Source organism: Maylandia zebra, linkage group LG12 (assembly GCF_041146795.1).
Source record: "Maylandia zebra isolate NMK-2024a linkage group LG12, Mzebra_GT3a, whole genome shotgun sequence".
Taxonomy (NCBI): domain Eukaryota; kingdom Metazoa; phylum Chordata; class Actinopteri; order Cichliformes; family Cichlidae; genus Maylandia; species Maylandia zebra.
The window spans coordinates 37,700,443-37,720,424 of NC_135178.1; the positions used below are offsets into that span (position 1 = coordinate 37,700,443).

The 19,982-nt window shown below is 43.1% G+C and overlaps 1 protein-coding gene and 1 long non-coding RNA gene across 3 annotated transcripts; both read right to left on the reverse strand.

Moving 5' to 3' along the window:
- Positions 1–9,909: 9,909 nt before the first annotated feature.
- Positions 9,910–14,052, reverse strand: dmrt2a (doublesex and mab-3 related transcription factor 2a). The gene is made up of 4 exons (XM_004555632.3): positions 13,838–14,052; positions 12,909–13,299; positions 11,552–11,654; positions 9,910–11,277 (listed from the first exon to the last, which is right to left on the reverse strand). The coding sequence occupies exons 2-4, from the start codon at positions 13,269–13,271 to the stop codon at positions 10,178–10,180; spliced, it is 1,566 nt and encodes a 521-aa protein (XP_004555689.2). The 5' UTR covers positions 13,272–13,299; positions 13,838–14,052; the 3' UTR covers positions 9,910–10,177.
- A 1,745-nt stretch (positions 14,053–15,797) lies between these two features.
- LOC112435669 (uncharacterized) lies at positions 15,798–19,590 on the reverse strand. 2 transcript variants are annotated; one of them, XR_013101220.1, is made up of 5 exons: positions 19,312–19,590; positions 18,834–18,869; positions 18,324–18,476; positions 17,867–17,957; positions 15,798–17,278 (listed from the first exon to the last, which is right to left on the reverse strand). It is a non-coding gene; the product is annotated as an uncharacterized LOC112435669 (long non-coding RNA). The 2 variants fall into 2 exon arrangements; XR_013101219.1 differs by having other exon boundaries at positions 18,834–19,590.
- Between the last annotated feature and the right edge of the window lie 392 nt (positions 19,591–19,982).

Sequence of the window (19,982 nt, forward strand, 5' to 3'; positions counted from 1 at the left end):
TCCAGCTTGTTTACCACCAAAACACTGAGGCTACTTGACTTTCCTCTCCAACGGGGTGAGAGCCAGCGTGTCCCCTCACTGAGCAGCTGGTCCCCTCAGGGCTGTGTCCACAGGCGGTCTCACCTGGTTCCTTGAAACTGCATCCCTTGCAAAGAGAGAATAGCAGTGTTTGTACTCCTGTGTGGGATAAGGAAAGCACACATCTGCCCTCCCATCCTCATCACTTTCTAGAGAGGCAGCATGTTGAGCAGCTGCATCTCTGTGTGGTTTGGTCAGTGCAAAGCTTTGGAGGGAATGATGAGGGCAGTGGAGAAGATCAGTGCTTGCTCCAACGCGGAGGTTTTATTGCAGTGGTGCAAAGCTAAAGCATTAAGCATTAAAAAGTCCCTTTAAATTTTAAATGTTCCCTAACAGATGAAGCTCTAATCCTAACAAACTTTAATTGAATAAATATTCATCTGTAACCCGACAGGTGAAAACAAAAACTAAAAGTATGAATGTAAATCAGTGACGTTGGTTAGGGTGAGCAACTGGTTTTGTGTAACTGCAATGGAAACATTTAAGCTTGAGCTTTTAGACATTTTCAGTTTCAAAATGTTTCTGACAGCTTGAAATGTGAAACCTATCAAATTTGTTATGATCTAATAATAAATCCCTGATGTCGAGCGATTGATATTTCTGATTGATTACAGAAGTCCAATATAAAATAACATCTGAGATTTTCTTAGAGACGTAAACTTCTGCAGATGAATAATTCCTGTTATGTGCTTTGACATCGAATGTCTGAATGAGGAAAATGAAACATGAGTCGGGGTAAGAAAAGCAGCCTGTGGGCCGGTTAGCTCCACATCATAGTAGCTAAAGGTTTAGGTTAGCCCTCACTCTGGAAATAAAAAACTTCTCATCTCAGGATTAACAAACTCCTTAAATCCCTGTGCAAACATCCGATGGATGCAGTACAACAGGCCCAGTCCACAGAGGCCACCTCTCAGGAGTCGAAGGATCCATTACCCCAACTGCTGTTTTGATGACGCAAGGATCTTGTCATGCAGGTGGTTTTAATGTTTTGGCTGGGTCTAAAGAGTGTCACATTACATAATGCACACTTTAACACTGTGGGTCTTAAATATAAATGAGGGCAGAAAAGCAGTGGATTTAAACTTGAACGTGTCATCCTCGGTCCCTGGACTTTATTGTGGTCCCTATTTTTATCGCAGCGTGTGTTGTTGTCAACCACACGTTTAATACACAGTGTTTGGTTGTGTTTTTCACATTGTCTCCGATCGTGTGGTGCAGAGGTTGTCTAAAGCTGTTGTGTTACCCTTGTGTGGACGTAGCCCAAGAGAGAATTTAACGTCAAAACCAAGTAAAAGCTGGTTGGAGCTCATATCCAGCCCTCGAGAAAACGATGCTGAGACAGTCCAGCACTGTGCACACGGGAAACAGGTGTGGCTACAACTCTGAAACAATGTGAGTACTTCAGAATAAACCAGGCGCTGCACAGAGTACACAGAGTTCATGAGGGTCATTGCAAAATAAATCTACTCCCTGTGGGAGCCTTGTGGTGAACAAGGCTGTGTAAAATGTGATTCATTGTTCTTTAACTCAGCAGTGTTAAATAAAACACCTCGTGCTAAACATGGACACATTGTTTGCCTGCGGGGTGGGTGTGTGCATTTGAATACACTCTTATAGTCCTATGCAAATCGGAACATTTAAGTGTTAACCTTGGCAATCGCGGTGTTTACTCTAGTTACCATGAGCCAGGTGCGGTGGCCATTTATCACTGCAGAATTACAGCTGCACCATCTGCACCGACCTCCGCGTGCAGCGTCACTCACGGACTCTCTCATTCACGCCACAGCGTCACAGTGCAGCGAATCACACCGGAGGAGCTGCAGAAGGCAGCAAAAACAACGAGCCGACAGAAATAACAGCTGTAAAGGTGTACAGAGCCCGGCGACAGCGCATTGCTCGGGATTATAGTATTTTCTTCTGGTGACAATGCAACACAACCCATGTTTCCATAGCATTTACATGAATGTTTAGACTGGCAAATTCCCTGTAGACGCTGAGCAGGTGGAGAAGATGTCATTGTTCCTACAAGTCACCAAATAAACAGCTTTTCTTGAATAAAGAGAAATGAATAAGAAACAACGTCTTAAAAGAACAGCAATGACATGAATGGTTCATTAATGGACCAATGTGGGGTTTTTTTCAAATCCAGCAAAAACTAGTGTCTTAAATGTTGTGAAAGAAGCTTGTTTTTGTCTCAGGATTCACCTTTCTGAACATGTGCTGCTCAAAGATTTACAACTATTTGAATAAACTTGCAAATGTGGCTATCAGCTGGATTTGAAGTGACTGAATTTGCCTTTCTCCTTGATCCTTGCGTCAATGTTTCAAAATGACTCCAGAGAACACGAGTCAAACTTTCACATTGCTTCGACTTGCAAATTCATTCTGTGGAAACAATTAGTCCTGAGGCGAACAGAACAAAGACGGTGAAAAATTGTTGTACACGAAGCGAAGGCGTGCGGCGCGCTCGCTCCCTCTGTGCAGGCTGAAGAGGGGCTGATTGTTTTATGGGCCCAGGGGAGAAGCTCTGTTTGCTTTCGGGCACACGTTAACAGTTCATTTGTTTTTCCAGAGCTCCAAATGTCAGTCTGTGGTGCATCGTTTTCCCTAATGTGAGCAGGAGCGCTGGGCGATTCCCAGGGTGACCTGTGCAGCAAGTACAGGTGCCAGCTGGAGAGATAATTGGTTCCTACCCTCAGGAGGCAACAGCTTGCACTACAATGCATCATTGTTGGGCTGTAGTGGACACAGTCTGCAGATTTAAATATGTAATGATCGGCTGCTTAAACGGCACAAATTATTTCAGTGACACTACACAGCTGTGTGTTGTTTCTCATTCCCCACATATCGAGTACTGTGTCGTGGTTTACTTTGCTGGACGGTATTCGGCTCTTCTTTTCAGTTTGTTTTTTAGAAGAACACGTTTAAAGTTGTCCTGCTTACCACTGCCTTGCAGTTTTACTTTGTATTAAGTGAAATCAACAGGAAACAGGAAAAGTTTTGACCAGCTTAATTTCTGATGCCGTCTTTTTCTAGATATCCAGAGAATCGTCCATCCTACCCGTCTCTTGTTCTGTCTCCCGTTGCCCCGTCGTGGTCAATGCCTGGCCCTCTCCGAGCTCGGCTCTACTGGACGGTTCGTCCTGTTAAAGGGAGTTTTTCTTCCCACTGTCGCCGAGCGCTTGCTCATAGGGGGTCGTATCATTGTTGGGGTATACTGTTGTGAATTGGTGCTATGTGAATAAACCTGAGATAAATAAGGCAACAAGTGAAGTTTCAGCTTTTTGGCAGAATCTTGATGCTAACTTTACAGCCTCGTTTCAGTTGGTCCATCCAGGCAAAAGCAGCTTTGCTGAATGGGAAAAATGCACAGATGTGGACAGATGATAAACTACGTGTGTGTGTGATTATCATCGTTCTTCCCCAGTGTTCCTTCTGTCTCTGCGTTTAGTTGATATCTTTTTCCTGTTTTACTTTGACTGTTAGCGTTGTCTTCCTTTGAGTTTCACTTCTACCCTCGCGACTGTGTTGACAAACAAAGGTTTGTCTCGCCTCAGACCTCACAGTCCCCACTGAGCCTTCAGTGTGGACGCAATCATCACGAGCATGTTTAAACTGTTGTTTAGTTTAAATTTATTTCCTCACAGGGTTCAAAGTATAAATACACACCCAAATATATACATACACTCCCACTAATATTGGTTAAATGGTACTTTAGCACTTTGATCAGATACTGATGGTAATTCTGGATGAAGACTTGACTCCAACTGGAATTATTCATTTAAATTGGATGGTTTGTCGACATGGACTCGGCATTTAAGTTTTCAGTAGGGTTGAGGTCAGGAAAGATCATTCCAGAAGCTTAATGTGAGCCCGCTTTATTTATTCCAATAAATAAAGCAGTTCTGACATGTGTTTGAGATCATTGTCCTGCTGGAACATCCAGTTGTGTCCAAGTTTCAACGTCTGCTGATCAGAGGAGAAAAGTTTGGAGATTATTCTCTTTCTTCATTATACTGTCCATTTTTTGCACTGGCAGCAAACCAGCCCCCGTCATAAATTCAAACTTGTGTGTCAGAAGAAAAACTCAAAGAAATCACTAAAGGCCCAAAATTTGTGTGACATTGACACTCATCGTGAGCGTATGTGAGCTGCAGTGATGTCCTTCCACTTATTTCCTGTTCACGGTTGTTTCCAGTGTCGTCTGTAAAACGTTGATTCCTGCAGGATAATGTGAGGTTTGAATTTCACATCCTGTTAGGCACAAGTGGAACATCTCACCACCATGAACGCTCAGACATGCCACTGCACACTGGAAATGTCATATATTTTATTTTATTGTGATATCTCGAAAAAGAAAATAATGCTGGGGTTTCCTTGTCTTGCACCTCCGTTTATAAGGACTGAGAACCCTGCGCTATTGTCAGGGCGGATTCTTTACGTGGATACATCTTTGCAGCCTTTTTTGTCACTGGTACTGCAAAACTATCATAATTGTGTGTGTGTGTGTGTGTGTGTGTGTGTGTGTGTGTGTGTGTGTGTGTGTGTGTGTGTGTGTGTGCAGGACTTTCCCAGCCTCCTTAAGCTATGAACCGCCAGCATGTTGCCCCCATTGGCCCCCGGGCCTGTCAGCTTCGACAACATGGTAATTAAGTGGGAGCTACTTGTCAAAAGCTGCAAGGCTACACATTTCTTATTGGATTACAAGGTGGTGGGAAGGAATGCAGGAACTGGCCGGCGTTCCTCTCCCTGCTGCTGGTACAGGAGGAGGGAAAAAACATGGGTGGAATGAATAGAGAGCCTACCCTTCCCTTCACGCCCGCTGATCGCTAATGCAAAATAAGGCATGTGCCATTTATTTCAAGAGTCAAAATAACCCACCGTGTGATTTTTCTGGGAATGTGTGGGTGTGTGGGAGGGTTGAGTTTGTGGTGCTTAATAGATTCTTAATGTGCAAAAGATTATCAGATGGGCTAAGAGTTGCTGCCGTGACAATGGCAACAGTGGGACGGATGGCTTGGTTTAACACCTGGAGAAGGGTTCGCCGGTGTGTGCTTGTGTGTGGGTGTGTGTGTGTCTGTCATGGATTGAGCCGACGCAGGCGGTGATAAAGCAATAAACCCGGCGCACAGTCACTGACAGGGCAGCCAAATGCTATATGGGCAGCAGAGGAGAAGAATGGAGCTGTTGTATCATAGCAGGGGAACTCCGTACAACACCATCCCTCCGTTTTATTTTCACCTTTTGGACTTTTGTTTCAATATTTCTGACTCACTGCTACAGTCCAGGCTGCTGTCATGGTCTCTAGTTTACACACACAAATCCAACCTATCAGATGCGTCTCTGCCCCCATACTGGCAACCGCACAACATAATGACTTCAGAATAAGGACACCATCTGCATTTTCTATAAGCCTTTTTTACTGTATAGAGGTGAATGGACGCTCACAGCAAAACTGCACCAAAAGCATAATTAATTTGGTGGGTGCATTGTTAAATTATCAGCTACCATTAATAAGCTTTGATAATGAGCTGCATTTATAAACTGTGCAGGTGCAAAATTAGCATATTCAGTGCAAAGTAAAGCATGAAAAAAGCTGTTTGCACAATGAAGTGCTCAGGAAGTTTTCACATAATTACAAATGTGCAAAAGGCACCAACAAACTGTGCAAAGAGTTTCCTGTTTATTTCTGCTGGACATCCTAACATGGTCGTCTGTGGGGACTGAGGGACTGAGATTTCCTCTTGATGGAAACCAAATGCTCCCAACTAAAACTACAGAGACACACCCTTTAAAAAAAAGTATCCTCACATTAGCTCAGTGTGGTCATTTGGGTTTTTGTGAATCCCCAAAATTAAACAACAGTCAGCAAAGGAGAACATTATTGTCAGAGAAAATATACTTCATCATGCTTTAGTCAGAGCGGCGATGCTTAGTTTTTTATACATATACCTGAATGTGAGTAATGAATGTGTGAGCACTGAAGTGCAGCCATATGTTTAACGTGGACATTCGACTGTATGAGCAACAAATGCATTCAGTGACCTCTGCTCTGCTGTTTGCCTTGAAACAAGAGCCATGAAAGACTGAATTCCCAGAGGTGTGTGTGTGTGTGTGTGTGTGTGTGTGTGTGTGTGTGTGTGTGTGTGTGTGTGTGTGTGTGTGTGTGTGTGTGTGTGTGTGTGTGTCTGTTCATGCTGTGATGAAGGAGAGAGACTGAAGTCTCTAAATGGTAAACGACACCTGTGTACGCCAAACAAAATGCTACTGTGTGAACTACAACTGCTGATAAGGGGGAGGGTGGAGGGGTGAGGGGCGCCGGGAGGGGACCCCAGGGGAGCGACTTAACAAACCAGTTCTCTCTGCTGACATGCTAAATCGCACACTTTGGGAATGAGACTGTGAGGACTTCAGCAGATACTTATCAGTGGCGGTTAGTGCAGACAAACACTGTCACCTTCTGCAGAGCACACACACACACACATTGATAAGTCATAGATAAAACACTGTCTTCATTGTGCTCTGAGTACATATCAGATTTGATACTTTGGGGCTATAGATGGAGTATGTTTAATCTGTAAAAGGCTGTGTAAACAACACTGAATTCAGTTGAATTCAGAATGAAAACACAGCCTGATACAGTCAACATCTTTAAAACGTTAAGCTCTCATATTCAGTTACACTTTGTAAACCATGTTTAATCCACAACACCCTTCTTACAGCGTCTCAGTGAACTATGCACAGCATGAATCAATGTATAAGAAGATGGCTGCAGCCACGTCCAGACGAAGCTGCGCTGTGAATCCTTGAGTTAAACCTCTTTGACAAATAAACGGTGACTTTAACAGAGAAACTGAGGACACTGCATGAAATATGGTGGCAGCCACAACGTAAGCTTGCCCTGAATCGTACACTGCTTCATCCTGCTTTTTAACTCTAACAGGGATGTTGCAAAATGATTGTGATATTATGTTCAATAATACTTAGAACTAGCAACGGATACCATAAACTCCCGAGAAAGTGTTTGCTGAGTAAACAGTAGAGAAACAGGTGCACACAACCAACCACATGTGAAAACAATCTGTGAATGAGGACAGGACAGACGGGGAAACTAACACGAGACGCTAAAAGACACTAGTGCTGACAGGTATGGCGTTATTTTTGTGCCACTATTCTGAGCGCACGTAAAAATAATTTGAGCGCACGTAATAAAAGTTTGCAGGTGCAGGTGTTGCATTTTGAAATGTGAAATTTATTTTGAGCGAAGAAAAGCTCAATTTGAGTGAACAAAATTCATTGCTGCGTGCAAAAACTGTATTTCAGTGTTTGCTGTTATACACACACACACACACACACACACACACACACACACACACACACACACACAGCAGCCCCTCTCGCTCAGTTTTTACATTTGCGCTCGCTCCCAATGTGTCGCTCTCAACATTTCTGCCCGTGCGCGTTCAACTCTTTCTCTACACCGTTATATTTGTGCCACAAAACCAGCCAATCACAGACTTGGATGCAAAAAAATCTGATTGGCTGTTTTGGTCTCCAATCAGCTCGAAATGACGAAATGCAATATCCCAGAATGCATTTGGTCCAAAACTCAAACGAGGCAGTGGCGGAGTTTGAAATATTCTTCTGTCTGGGTCATAAAATAAACTTTTAAGATATTTTCATGCGAGAATGTTTCTGTGTAAACTTCAAATACCTGCTCGATTTATCAACACATCACATATTTGCATAAGTGCTCTAACGTATTCGGAGGTGCGTACTTGTGTTCTCGTGTACTCGTGATACGTCATCAGTCGGAGACCAAGTACTGTTCCAATTCAAAGTACGCATCAAGCCGAGAACACGAAAAATTCCCGATGTGTTCTCGCTCCGCCTTTTTTTATCGAGCATGCATCTTTGGTGACGTGTGTGGACTTGGTACAGCTAAATATCCCAGAATGCATTTCGTCCAAAACTCAAACGCGGCAATGGCGGACGAGCGCGGCTAAAAACTTTTAAATATTTCTCTTTCTGGGTCACAAAATAAACTTCTAAGATATTTTCAAGCTAGAATGTAGCTGTGTAAATATTCAAATATTTGTTCAGTTCTCTTCCAAACCCCAGCAGCTGTCTATTGTAATTTTTGAGTGTCCACTAAAATCAAAATAAAAGCGTTCTAACATCTTACCTGCTTGTTTTTATTAAGGCATACATGTACACTATACGGACTCGCGTACTTGAGAATTGAGAAAGGGGCGCAAGTTAACCATAAAAACCCTGAAAACCATCAATTTCACACCCGAGCCTTAACTCTCGCGGCCCGGTACCATCTAAGTTTAAAAGTAGGAGCCAAATCATCCTCACAATGCAGATATGTCCACATCACCAAGGTCCCCAAGAAGGTGAGTAAACATACCCACACACATATTCGTTTTCATATCTTAGTGAGGACATCTCATTGACATAATGCTTTCCCTGGCTGCTCAGCCTAAACACAACCTAACCGTACTCCTGACATTAAAACCACATTTTGAGTCTCAAAAATGCCTCAAACGCGTGGACACAAGCATTTTGTCACCATAAGTGAATGTTGGTCCCCATAAGTATAGTAACATGCAGGTTGTCTGTCCTCACAAAGATGTCTTAACATGTACACACACAGAGTGAAAAACAAAGTGCAACCGCAAGCTACTTAAAGTGATGTAAGTCGTCATCGGTGACACAAAATGTCATCGTCTGGCCAAATCCAATTACAGCAGCAACGAGGAAGCTGTTCAAGACAATCACACGCCCACAGTCTCTGCTTTACGTGAGACGTCTCAGCAGGCTTAAAGAAGAGAAAAGTAAAGGAAAAATGCTTCTTTTTATCAGGCGAGTGGTTTCGCTGCAGATTCATGCCGATGAAACGTCCGTGCCAGAAACAAGAGATTAGTGACTTTTTTTAACCTCCTGTCTTGTTCATTATTGCACGGATCAGAGTTCTGCTGCTCGTGTGAAACCCGTGTTTGGAGCTTCCTTTCAACACACACACTCACACACACACACTCACACACACACACACACACACACACGCTGAGAGGCTGTAAGTGGAAAGGAATGAGTGGAGAAATGCATCATGAACGGATGAGATGATGCTGCTCGCAGATTTATGAGCCGATATCGTGTTTCAGCCCCTGAAGAGCATATTTAGTCTACATCCACTCTGTCACATCCACACCTCATTTATGTGGTTTACTTGTGAAATTTGTCTTTGTGCAAAACTCTAGTGATAAAAACATTCCTGGGATTTTCTTTTTCTTAGTTTTTCACTGAGGCTCTGCAGGAGTGATGGGATATTGTCCGCTACATTCATTTGAAACATATTTTAGTTGTCGCAGAGTTACTGTAAAAACTTAATGACCCTGCAAACGACTAAAGTGCAAAGGTCAAGGAAACAGGTTTTTAACCACGTTATGGAAAAGTAAGGTTAAAATGTCTGCAGGACGAGTCTGTAACTCTAGTTCCCTTTTCTTAAAGAAGCCCTGATTATAGTCGAGGAACAGCTCGTCTGAATTTATGCTTTTAATGGGCACGAAACAAACGAGGTGTTACAAAATGAAGTATTAAGTCTAAGCCCAAATATTAAATTATTAATAGTGCAACATGAAAAAAATGATTAAAAAAACATTAGGGTTGTGTGTGTTTCCGTCAGAGGACTGAAGTTCCTCGTGTTTCTGCGTCCGGCCACAGTCGTTCATCGCTCGGTGCAGACTAACTTCTGACCTAAACAACAACCCGCTCGCACTTCCAGCCGTCACAACTCGAGTATGAAATGACATCGGACACTTTTTATGGAAGTTCAGTCTTATAAAGTTTATTGACGTGAGGGAAACATCGACATCGTGTTTAAATACTCGACACAAATAAAGTTATTCAAACATGCGCGTGTAAAATATTATACACTGTACATAAATATTACACTGAAAAAACAATCATTTCAAACTGGTCTATTTTCCGATGCAGTGCTCACGTTTACATTTGACCCCGAAAACCACAACTGCAGCTGATCTCTGGCTGAGACAAGCCTCGTGTTTATAGTGCAACAAAGGACACCTCGTGGATTTTAATGGAATGCTCGACTTATGGCGGGCGTGGGCCGTTTCAGGATGGCCTCCACGGAGAAGGACAGAGACTCGCTGGGCGCCATCTTGGTCCCTACAGGCTTCGACAGAAAGTCTTTGGCGTACCTGTCTGCGAGTTTTACCGCCTGAAAGTCTTTGGCAGAGCTCTCCCTGTACTTGCGGGCCGCCTCCTCTAACAGCTCCTTGCAGTACGGAGCTCTGAGCTCTGGCCCGGACCCGCCGCTGGCTTTTTCACTCAGTGAGTGCTGGATGAGGGAGTGAAAGGAGTTGAGTTTCATGGAAGGCTTAGCACTGTCCTTGCTTAACTTGCTGAGGACTTGGCTGGAGTTTTGGGAATGAGGGTGGTTGGGGAAAGATTGTCCAAAGCTCCTCTTAGGAGGAGAGAAGGCCGAGCACTCCCTCTGCTCCCCCTGGGTGACAGCAGGAGGTTTGGGGTCGGGCCTCTGAGGGTCTGATAAGTCCTGCAGAGCAGCGGCTCGGGATCCCTCCAATTTAGCAGCGAGCGCGGCCTCCTGCTCTGGCGGCTGACTCTCAGCGGGCATCGCTTTGGGCTCCCACACAGCACCGGGCTTCATGTTCTGCACCGCCGTGGCGTTAAACAGGCACTGCTGGTACAGAAGAGCGTCTCCCAGGTTGGCTGCGCCGCGGGGCCACATCACGAAGCCACCTCGCGACGGCTGCAGCGGGTAATGGCGGTAGGTGGTCGCCACGCTGACGTTGGAGGAGATGAGCTCGACGTTCCCAGGGGTCGAGGGGTACTGCATGCCCAGATCCAGGCAGTTAGGGGAGAGGAAGCTGCACAGCTCTTTGGGCTGCGGCTCGACCGGAGCTGCCGGCGAGTAGGCCGTCTTGTAGGAGTTGTACTCAGACGAGTGGTGGACCAAGCCGTTGGGGAAGAGGAGAGAGCCTGGAGCCCCCTGGTTGTTCTCCATCAGCTCTCGTTCTTTGTACTCCCGCTCCAGCATGATGGTTTCCAGCTCCTTGTCTGCAAAAGCCCTTCTCTTCCTCATGCGGTCGCTCAGCGGAGGGGGAAGAGACGGGTTGGCTGCCAGGAACGGATCAGACTGCACCGGGCGATATCCTGTCATCGAAAATCAAACATTTACTTCAACTTTTATGACATCGAGTGTGTTTGGAATTATATTACGACACCCAACATAGATAATAATCTAATTAGCTATTTATACTTTGTAATGCTGCTAAACGAGTTAGCGTATCACGTGCCAGAGTTTTACTGCTTACAGATGTTAGCACGTCCTTATCGCCCCGTTGGTGTTAAAGGAAAAAGAAATGTAAGCCCCGCTTCGAGCGAAGGAGAGGCAGAAGAGGAGCTTTTCTTTTTGTCTGAGCCGTACCTTCGAGGATGCTTTTGGCGAGCATGGTGGACGGTCGGATGTGTCGCTGATATATCGTCCTCCTCTCTGCAGGAATTGGTTTCCCGGATATGCCTTTCTTATCCTGAGAAATTAGAGAAACAAAAGAAAAATATTTAAAAGACGCTGACAGAGTGTTCACCTTAATCCTTGTTAAAATAACTGATTTTTCACAGCTGAGGTCCAAGTCCCATGTATGTTTGGATAATAAAAACCAGCCTCTTAATAATAATCCAGTTAAAATATGGGCAGCGACACACATTTCTCGTGTTATTACAGCCTTGAAAAGGCCTCGAAACAGCCCTAAACAGGACGGAGACGCAGGCCTAACAAGTCAATCTAACATTTAACACATTTAGTTTTTATTTTTTTGCAGTAATAGATATGAGAGAAAGTGTTTGTTAAAGATATAAACTTGGACATTTAACAGGAGCTCAGCTGATGACACAAACTGGGAAACATTCATCTGGTCTCATCTTTAAAATGCTGGCGCCGTAACAGTTTCGCTCTTTTACAGAAATATGCGCAGATTTTTCACACACACATGGAACAGCTGTGATTTTGTGTTTTTATTCAAATTCTCTTCCTAAGCCTTTATTTGGGGGAAAAACAAAATATTCCTCATTTTCTGAATGAACCTCGAAAACCTCCAACGGCTCCTCGGATGTGCCTTTATATTCGTGTTTGTTCAGTGAAGCTAACAAAGCGATATAAAGTGCACGCTGAGCGACTGCATTCACGCTGAACACTGAGCCTCGGCTTTACTCTGATCAGCTGCAAGCCCGAACACAGAGCCTTTAAAATAACACGGACTGCGCTTCTGAAGGCTTCGGGTTCTTATAAAAACTTTGGAAGAATCAGCGCAGCGATTTTCTTTTTCTTCCACTGTAGCACAAAGGTCAGTGTGCAAATGTGCCGCAGTTATCAAAAACAACACGAAGAAGCGCTCGACTTTCCCACAGACAAAAGCAGAAACTGCCCCGTTTACAAAAGAAGGACTTCAGCACAACAGAAGCTGCGATCACAGAAGCAAGGCCTGATTCACTAACACTGAGGGGTCAAAGGCCACAGGTCACTGTAGTGGCTCCAAGTGCCACAGCTTGCTGTGTGAGGAGATAAATATGTTGAGCTGCCTGATTTCAAACAGTCCTGATCATCTGAACTTTCCACTGAAAACCCTGAGCTGCAGGGCAGCAGTGATCCAGGCTCAGACTTCCAAGCAAGCAGCTGATTAACCGGAGACGCTTCATCACACACGTGAGTCCTTCCTGCGTTATTAGCGCGAAGCACCTGAACGCATCAGCACAGCACCTCCACCACACACCACCCTCAGTCTCACCTCCGTGGCCTGCTGCCTCCTCAGGGCCACCTGCGCCGCCATCACCCGCTGCCGCTCCACCACCAGCAGGCAGTTGGCGCACTGGCAGTCCCTCCAGCGGCAGAAGCGCTTGTGGCCCTTCAGGCAGGACACCACGCCGTGGTTGCGGCAGCGGGCGCACTTCGGCGTGCGGCTCAGTTTCCTCTGGTCACCCGCGCACATGGGGCCCGCCCTGTCGCGGCTCTTAGTGCCGGGGCAGTCGTCCTCTGAGGCGGCGTGGCCGAGCGGAGAGCCGGGGCGCTCGGAGGAGTCGGCCAGCTCTTCGCTCTCCGTCTCCAGGCTCTCCACGTCGATCTCCAGCTCACACCCGGAGTTCTCTGACATGTCTGCCGGATTTAAAGCCAGTTTGTACCTGGAGACGAATACGAGTTATTAGATTAGATCAGGTGAGAAAAACTGGCACTTAAAATATGTAAATATCACCAGCTTGTCAGACTTAACACACCAAATATTCCCATTTCCTCATCTGGACAGTTTCATGAATTATCCCAAACTTTCAGGTCTGTCATTTCTTATTTAAAAAATAATAAAATAAAAATATTTTAGTCTAGTAAGTAGATTATCTACAAGAATAAAAAGATAATAATAAATCTGTTGTTCGTTTTTTTTAAGTTTAAAACAGCTTGAAGTTTTTCAGAAGGCTGAACATTTATTTTTATTTACAGCTGTGAAATATTTTAACACGACAGTTTGTAATCAGAGAAAGTGAGGCCTTAATAAAACCAGAACTAGTAAAACTCCAACAGTCTGCTGGATCTCAGAGGAGTTTGTCACATAACCCGGGATATTTGGGTCACGCTGGCTCACAGAGTTTAATTAAACCGGTTTAATTAATCTGCGTCTGAGCGACTGAGCCGAGAAACACTTTTAAAAAACGGAATGAATTTTACCTCCAGGAGTCCAGCAGGGCGGGGCAACGTCGTTAACACCGTGATGAACGCCACACTCACACACACACGGTCCAGACTCAAGCTTGTAATTAGCCGTTAATTGAGCGGATAAACGCAGACGCGCCGGGGACGCGTCCAACTTTCCTCTGACTCGGACACAAGGAGCCACACCGCTATGAACCGAAGCAGGCTGCCCTCTGATTGGCTCATTTACAAACACGCAAAGAGCCAATAGGAGCAGGAGCAGTTATGCAGGGGGCGGGCGGAGCGTCGGCCACAAGCACCGCGCGCCCTGCGGTTACTTCAGGAGGTCACTTTCCAGGAAAGACAGGCCGAAAGTGGGAAGATGTGAAAAAGAGAAAGTCGTCCAGGAAACCAGCGCAACAGTTTATCACGTCGCATGTCTGCGTTTAATTTCAGGTTCGTGTGAGCAGAAACGGAGCTTCAGGCCTGGCTCACTGTCCTCTGCGCGTCATGGAAATCGAGCTTTTTAGTTTTCAGCTGAAAAAACGAACAAATGAAACAGAATTTTCCAAAACTGTAACTTTCAGTGAGCAAATGAGGAAAACTGTCATTTATTGATAAGTAAACCTTTAAAAAGAGAAGATGATATTATAAAGATTGAAAAAAGATTGAACCTGGTGGATTCACTTCCTGACGTCATTATTCTGCTGGGCCTCTGCCCACAGACGGGGGTGGGCGGGGCGATACAGGTGTCCTGCGGGTTGTTACAGTCCGTGCAGCTGGCACAGATAACCGGGGAAGATTACCGTGTTTTCACAACAATCACACCTGAGAGAAAAACCCACCGTGTCAGCATGAAGAGGAGCCCCACACAAAACAGCAGCTGGAGGATACGGAGGCCCAAATGTGCCTCAGACCAGCAGACGCGTTATATAGAATATCTGAATATTATATTAATACATCTGATTATTATTATTCGCTGCTTTTATTTTGGAAATCCACCCTCATAATTCTCCTTTAATGCTATAAACGGCTGAGATGAAGTCCCGGGTGTCTGAGTGCTCTCTCTCTGGTCCTCAGTGTCTTTTTCACCCGTGACACTAATGACTGAACGTGGGCCTTGCACGCGTGCATCTTTGTTTGCGGGCTGCTGATTGAGAGTCAGCCTCACAAAGACAAAAACACGGACACGTGACATTTATTCATTGTCAACCGACTTTCACGGGAACTGACTGCGGGACAAAGCACACGCGCACACAGGCCTTCACAGTGGACGGCAGCGCTGACTGCTGCGAGTTAATGTCACGCATGTGCTGCATTGAGAAAGAAGGCCGTGGGACTCTGTCCTGCGGGATTTTTTCAAACTAAAAATGTCCACATATTTTTAATTTACTGTCACTGTGCGCATGCGTAATATTAAAAAGAGATTTTCTTAAATGACATTTTTATCTGTTTATAATTCTCATTATCATTAAGATAATATAAGAATTCAATTAATGTGATTTTTCTCCGGTGCAAATTTAAATATAGTTACAGACTGTTATTAGCTCTTTGTTTTCCGTGACGAGTTCAGATCTTTATTTCTTATTTTCACGGAGGACCTGGTCCCGCTTTGTGCTTTTCTGGCACGCGGACTCAAGGTGAGCCGGTGTTGTGCCAAAAAGTGATCGCCTGGCAAAAACTGATGTCCAATGTTTCCGTGTATTTTTTATGTGTAATATCAGTTTTTCAAGTATCTTTACAACTCTGTGTTATTGTACATTATAACCAACCCGCTCCTTTATCCCCACCTAAAATATTTTTACTGAATATCGTAATATTTGCTGCTGTGCTCTTGGCCAACTTACTCTTAAAAACACATTTTTAATGTTAATGAGTTTTTTTTAACTACATAAATAAATGTTATATAAAAGTCGCTGCCAAATGCAGCTTCTACCTTGTTACACGAATGTTGTTTGTGGCTCAACACTGAAAAAAATATGTTGTTGGATTTACTTAATTCAATGGTGGACATTTGTTGCACACAGATGTTTTGCTTCGGCAGCAACTTAAACAATTGAGTTAAATTAACACAATTTATTCATGTTCAATAAACTTGTGCAATTTGTGTTGATAAAATGTGACTTAAACATGTTTTGATGAAGTAATTTGAGCTCTTGGAATATTTTAATCCTTCACAATTTTCTCACGTTATCCCAACACGATTCAATAACTTTTACCCAATACTACTTGGTCACTTAAATACTACATGTTATCTTCAAATTACATTTTGCTATTATATTCTAGTATCAAATACACAATTTTCAAATGGAGGCCTTATAACAGATTGTATTGTTCTCTTCCAAGATGGTTGCTGGCATCCACCAGTAACCTTTCAAAACAAAATGTCTAATTTCACTGCATTGACAGTAGGTAAAGAATTAAACTGACATTACTCCTCCACTGAATCTACATAAATCAACAGTTAAATAATGTCAGTTCTTCCGTGTTCTCTGGAATCAATCACAGTAAAGAAATTAGACTGTTTCTTTTGAAAAATGTTGGGAAAGAACAAATCAAAACATTCTATTTAAGGCCTCTGACATCAAGATTCAGTTAAACAACAATTATAACTAAACAATTTGAGGTAATGTTAGTTTCCATTAACATTAAATTAGGTTACTGAATTGGCAAACACCTTCCTATTAACACTACCCATTTTACCCCAATAACTAAAGAAATTAGCACTTGCAGGTCAAAACCTTTATTCAAGAGATGCAAAAATAACATTGATACAGTGACTGTCAAAAATTACAGCACTGATCATACTGTGACATCTTGGTTCAAAACAGCACACTTAGAAATATTCAACGTTCTTTACTTCAACTGAATAAAATTGAAAATACCATTTCACACGACCCATATGGGATATTTAGACTGTATAACTGTTCACGCTACATCTCTTCACTAGTAAAAGAAAGAAAAAATACAAAGACAAATTTAAAAATGCTGCCAAACAGACAAAGAGAACTTGTACAGAGCAAAAGGAAAAACAAACAACAAAAAAAACGGCTCGTCCTCATGGCAGTTGCATAGTATATAAAAATGAACCCTGCGATCTGCTCCTGGAATTGAGCTTCAAAAATGCAGCAGAACAAGTGTGAGATTTAAATGTCCTCTCACCTAGAGCTGGTCACCTCACATGCATAACAGTGAGCTTCGTTGCAGGAGCAGTTTTGTCTTAGTTGTGAGCTTTTCTTGAGAGCTGAGTTGCATCCAACTCCATTACCACCCTTTGAATCACCTCAAAAGTGTAGCAGAGTTGTGATGGGTAACTCATGTTGAAGGAATAAAAAAGGTCCAAACAGCATGGCTACTGCAAAGGTCACGTTATCCAGATCTTGAAGAACAACATCAGAAAAGTCATTGCCTGGCGCATCTCTGGAGACAGATGTTCATTGTGGTTTTCTCAATCTGTGCAGTGGCCTCAGTCAAGTCCTGGTTAAACACAAAACATTTCTTTAAGATTCCTTTTTAAACTCATCTCTTTTGAATCTACCAGTTCTAATGTTAGAGTAATTTAAACCAATGCAAGCAACATAGTAAATAGCTATAGCCAAAGAGTGGCCTGCCATGCTGCCATTCATGGTCTAACAGAGTTTCTAAGAGAGGGTGAAAAACATAATAATTTCAAATGCTTTACATTAGTTTTTGTTAGAAAGACACCGGCCCATCAGAAATCCAGGTTATGTCACTCAGAAGATGTTAGAATTTAGACTTTCAGCCCCACAATTTGGTTAGCTGTTGGTCAGTTGGTCTTTTTTTCAAACAAAAGCTAATGTAAATACTGGTGGGATTTTTCTTTGTTCACTAGAATGACAAATTTAAAGTTTTTTCACACTGATGTGACCCCTAATACAGGGGTGGGGCCTCAAGGGCCGGTGGCCGAGTTCACTACCAGGCCTCATGTGAACTTCAAATTATTAAAGAGGACTACTGGTCCTAACCAGTCCAATGAGGATCAAGTGGATAACTAAATGCATTTCTAAATGTTGCAAATCCACAACCTACTCATAAAACACTCACCATGAACTCCTGCACCAAGATGTTGCAATTGTCTTTCACACAGATGCGGAGCACTTTGATGAGGGACTCCGAGCATTAATGTCATCCTTGACTATTATAACAAAGAAAACAGAGATTTGTGAACTTTTCAGTAGCACAGAAGAAAATGATCCCAGACAAAAACTCTTGACTTTTTAAACCAGTCAACATGCAACACCAGCATCTACAAAGCAATATCAAAAGTTCCTGTTTGACATCAACTTTATGGATATATAGTTTCCAGAACATTTATTTTTAAAAAAAGATAATTTTTTCTCAGTGGGCCAGTAAATGCATGACGAAAATTATGGCATCCTTTTAGTGGAATCGGTACTCACAGGTAATAGTTGACTGTTTCAATGGATGTAGCATAAAAATCTTTTACTGACCTAATGCAATACATATACACTTTGTAGTTAAAGAATTTTAAAGTTCTTACTGTCATAATGGCAGCTACATCCTTTAGCTTTGTGCCCTGTTCCCCCGATCACTTTGCAAACACTTTCAGCAGACTGTCAGAGAGAAACTCAGCTCCGTCAGAAACCTTGACTGTAAAGGCATGGTTGGGATGCACTGGAATGCTGCATTTTATCTGAAATGACATAAAATTATTTTGAAATAACAGCAGGCACTGTGCTTGGTTAATCAGTAATGTTTTGTTGAATAAAAACTGTGTTTCCAGATCTTATGGGATTAAAAAAATCCAAAGATGTTTGTTTCTGATTTGCAACCCAACAACCCACAAGTTACAACCTCATTTCAGTTCAAGTGTGCATTAATGCGAGTCCAGTAATCACCTTTCTGGCAATACATACAGGTATAAGTTAAACCTATGGCAGATTTTGGATCTCTCAGTTGTATTAATAGGGTGAGTATGCATGCACCTAATAATTATAAAAAACCTATTATAATTAAGTTACAGAAACGAAAATAGAATATACTTTCTTACCATAACACCTTGAACCCACAATCCATCAGCTGACTCCTGGTGAAATGCCGAATAGATGTGGTCTCTCAATGTGCATCAACAAAAACAAAAACAAAAGGACAGCAGGTGAGGGCAGGAGGGGTAGGGATGTAAGCTAGCATAATGCCGCTGATGATATTAGCTAAAGCTATTCAATGTCCAAAATCTCACTAACACCACGGTGCAGTAAATACACAATGTAACTGAAGAGTCAGTTGGCAAATCTATTCACACAGAAAACCAAATTATGTTATGAGTGCCTCGTAATTAGGTTTAATGTGATATTACGGCTCTTGTGCCAAAGACAAATTCAAATGAAAAAGCGCCAATTCTTTGACAACAGATAAAACAGCAAATAAGCTAACGGCTCTTTTTTAGCATGTTACATGGCGACACTCTAGACGTTTAACTACATTTGGCTGAAATATGGTAAAAATTAATTCAAAAAATCAAGACATACCAAAAACGTAGAGTTGGCTGCTCGACTTGACTGAGATGGATGCCTTTTTTAAACCACGATCCAAAGCCCGCGAGATGAAATCACGCGTGGTTTCATGAGATTTAACGTTGCTATCTTATTGACTTACTTCACCTGAACATGATATGAACAATTTAATACACCCTTTCTGCATATCATGTAGTTTTTACACTATATAGTTACATTTAACTTTAAAACATGAGGCAATTGTGTTAAATACATGCAAGATGCTTACATAAATCCAAGAGATGGCCAGTCCCTTTTTTTCAGTGAAGATGACTTTGTGTCATCCAATTTGACATGTTTCACATATTATAGCCCAACAAGTTACTTATAGCAGTTTAAATACGAGCAATCACTTTTTGGCAAATATTAAAAGTGCCAAAAAGTGTCCGCAGGTGCAGCTTTATTTGCTTCTTCGTCTTAATTTACTGCGGAGGTTACGAGCAGCCCACCCGCGGCTGCTGCTTCCACGCCGGGAATGCTTTGATCCTGAGAGCGGGCCGGAGGGCCGGACAGGCGGGTCGCGCAGAGCCGGACCCTCCAGGAGAAATGTGGACGTCACGGCCTGGAGGTCTTTCAATGACTTTTCAGAGAGGGGTTATTTTTGAACTCTTCGGAGTTCCTTGAAGGAATTATATGGATCCGTGAAA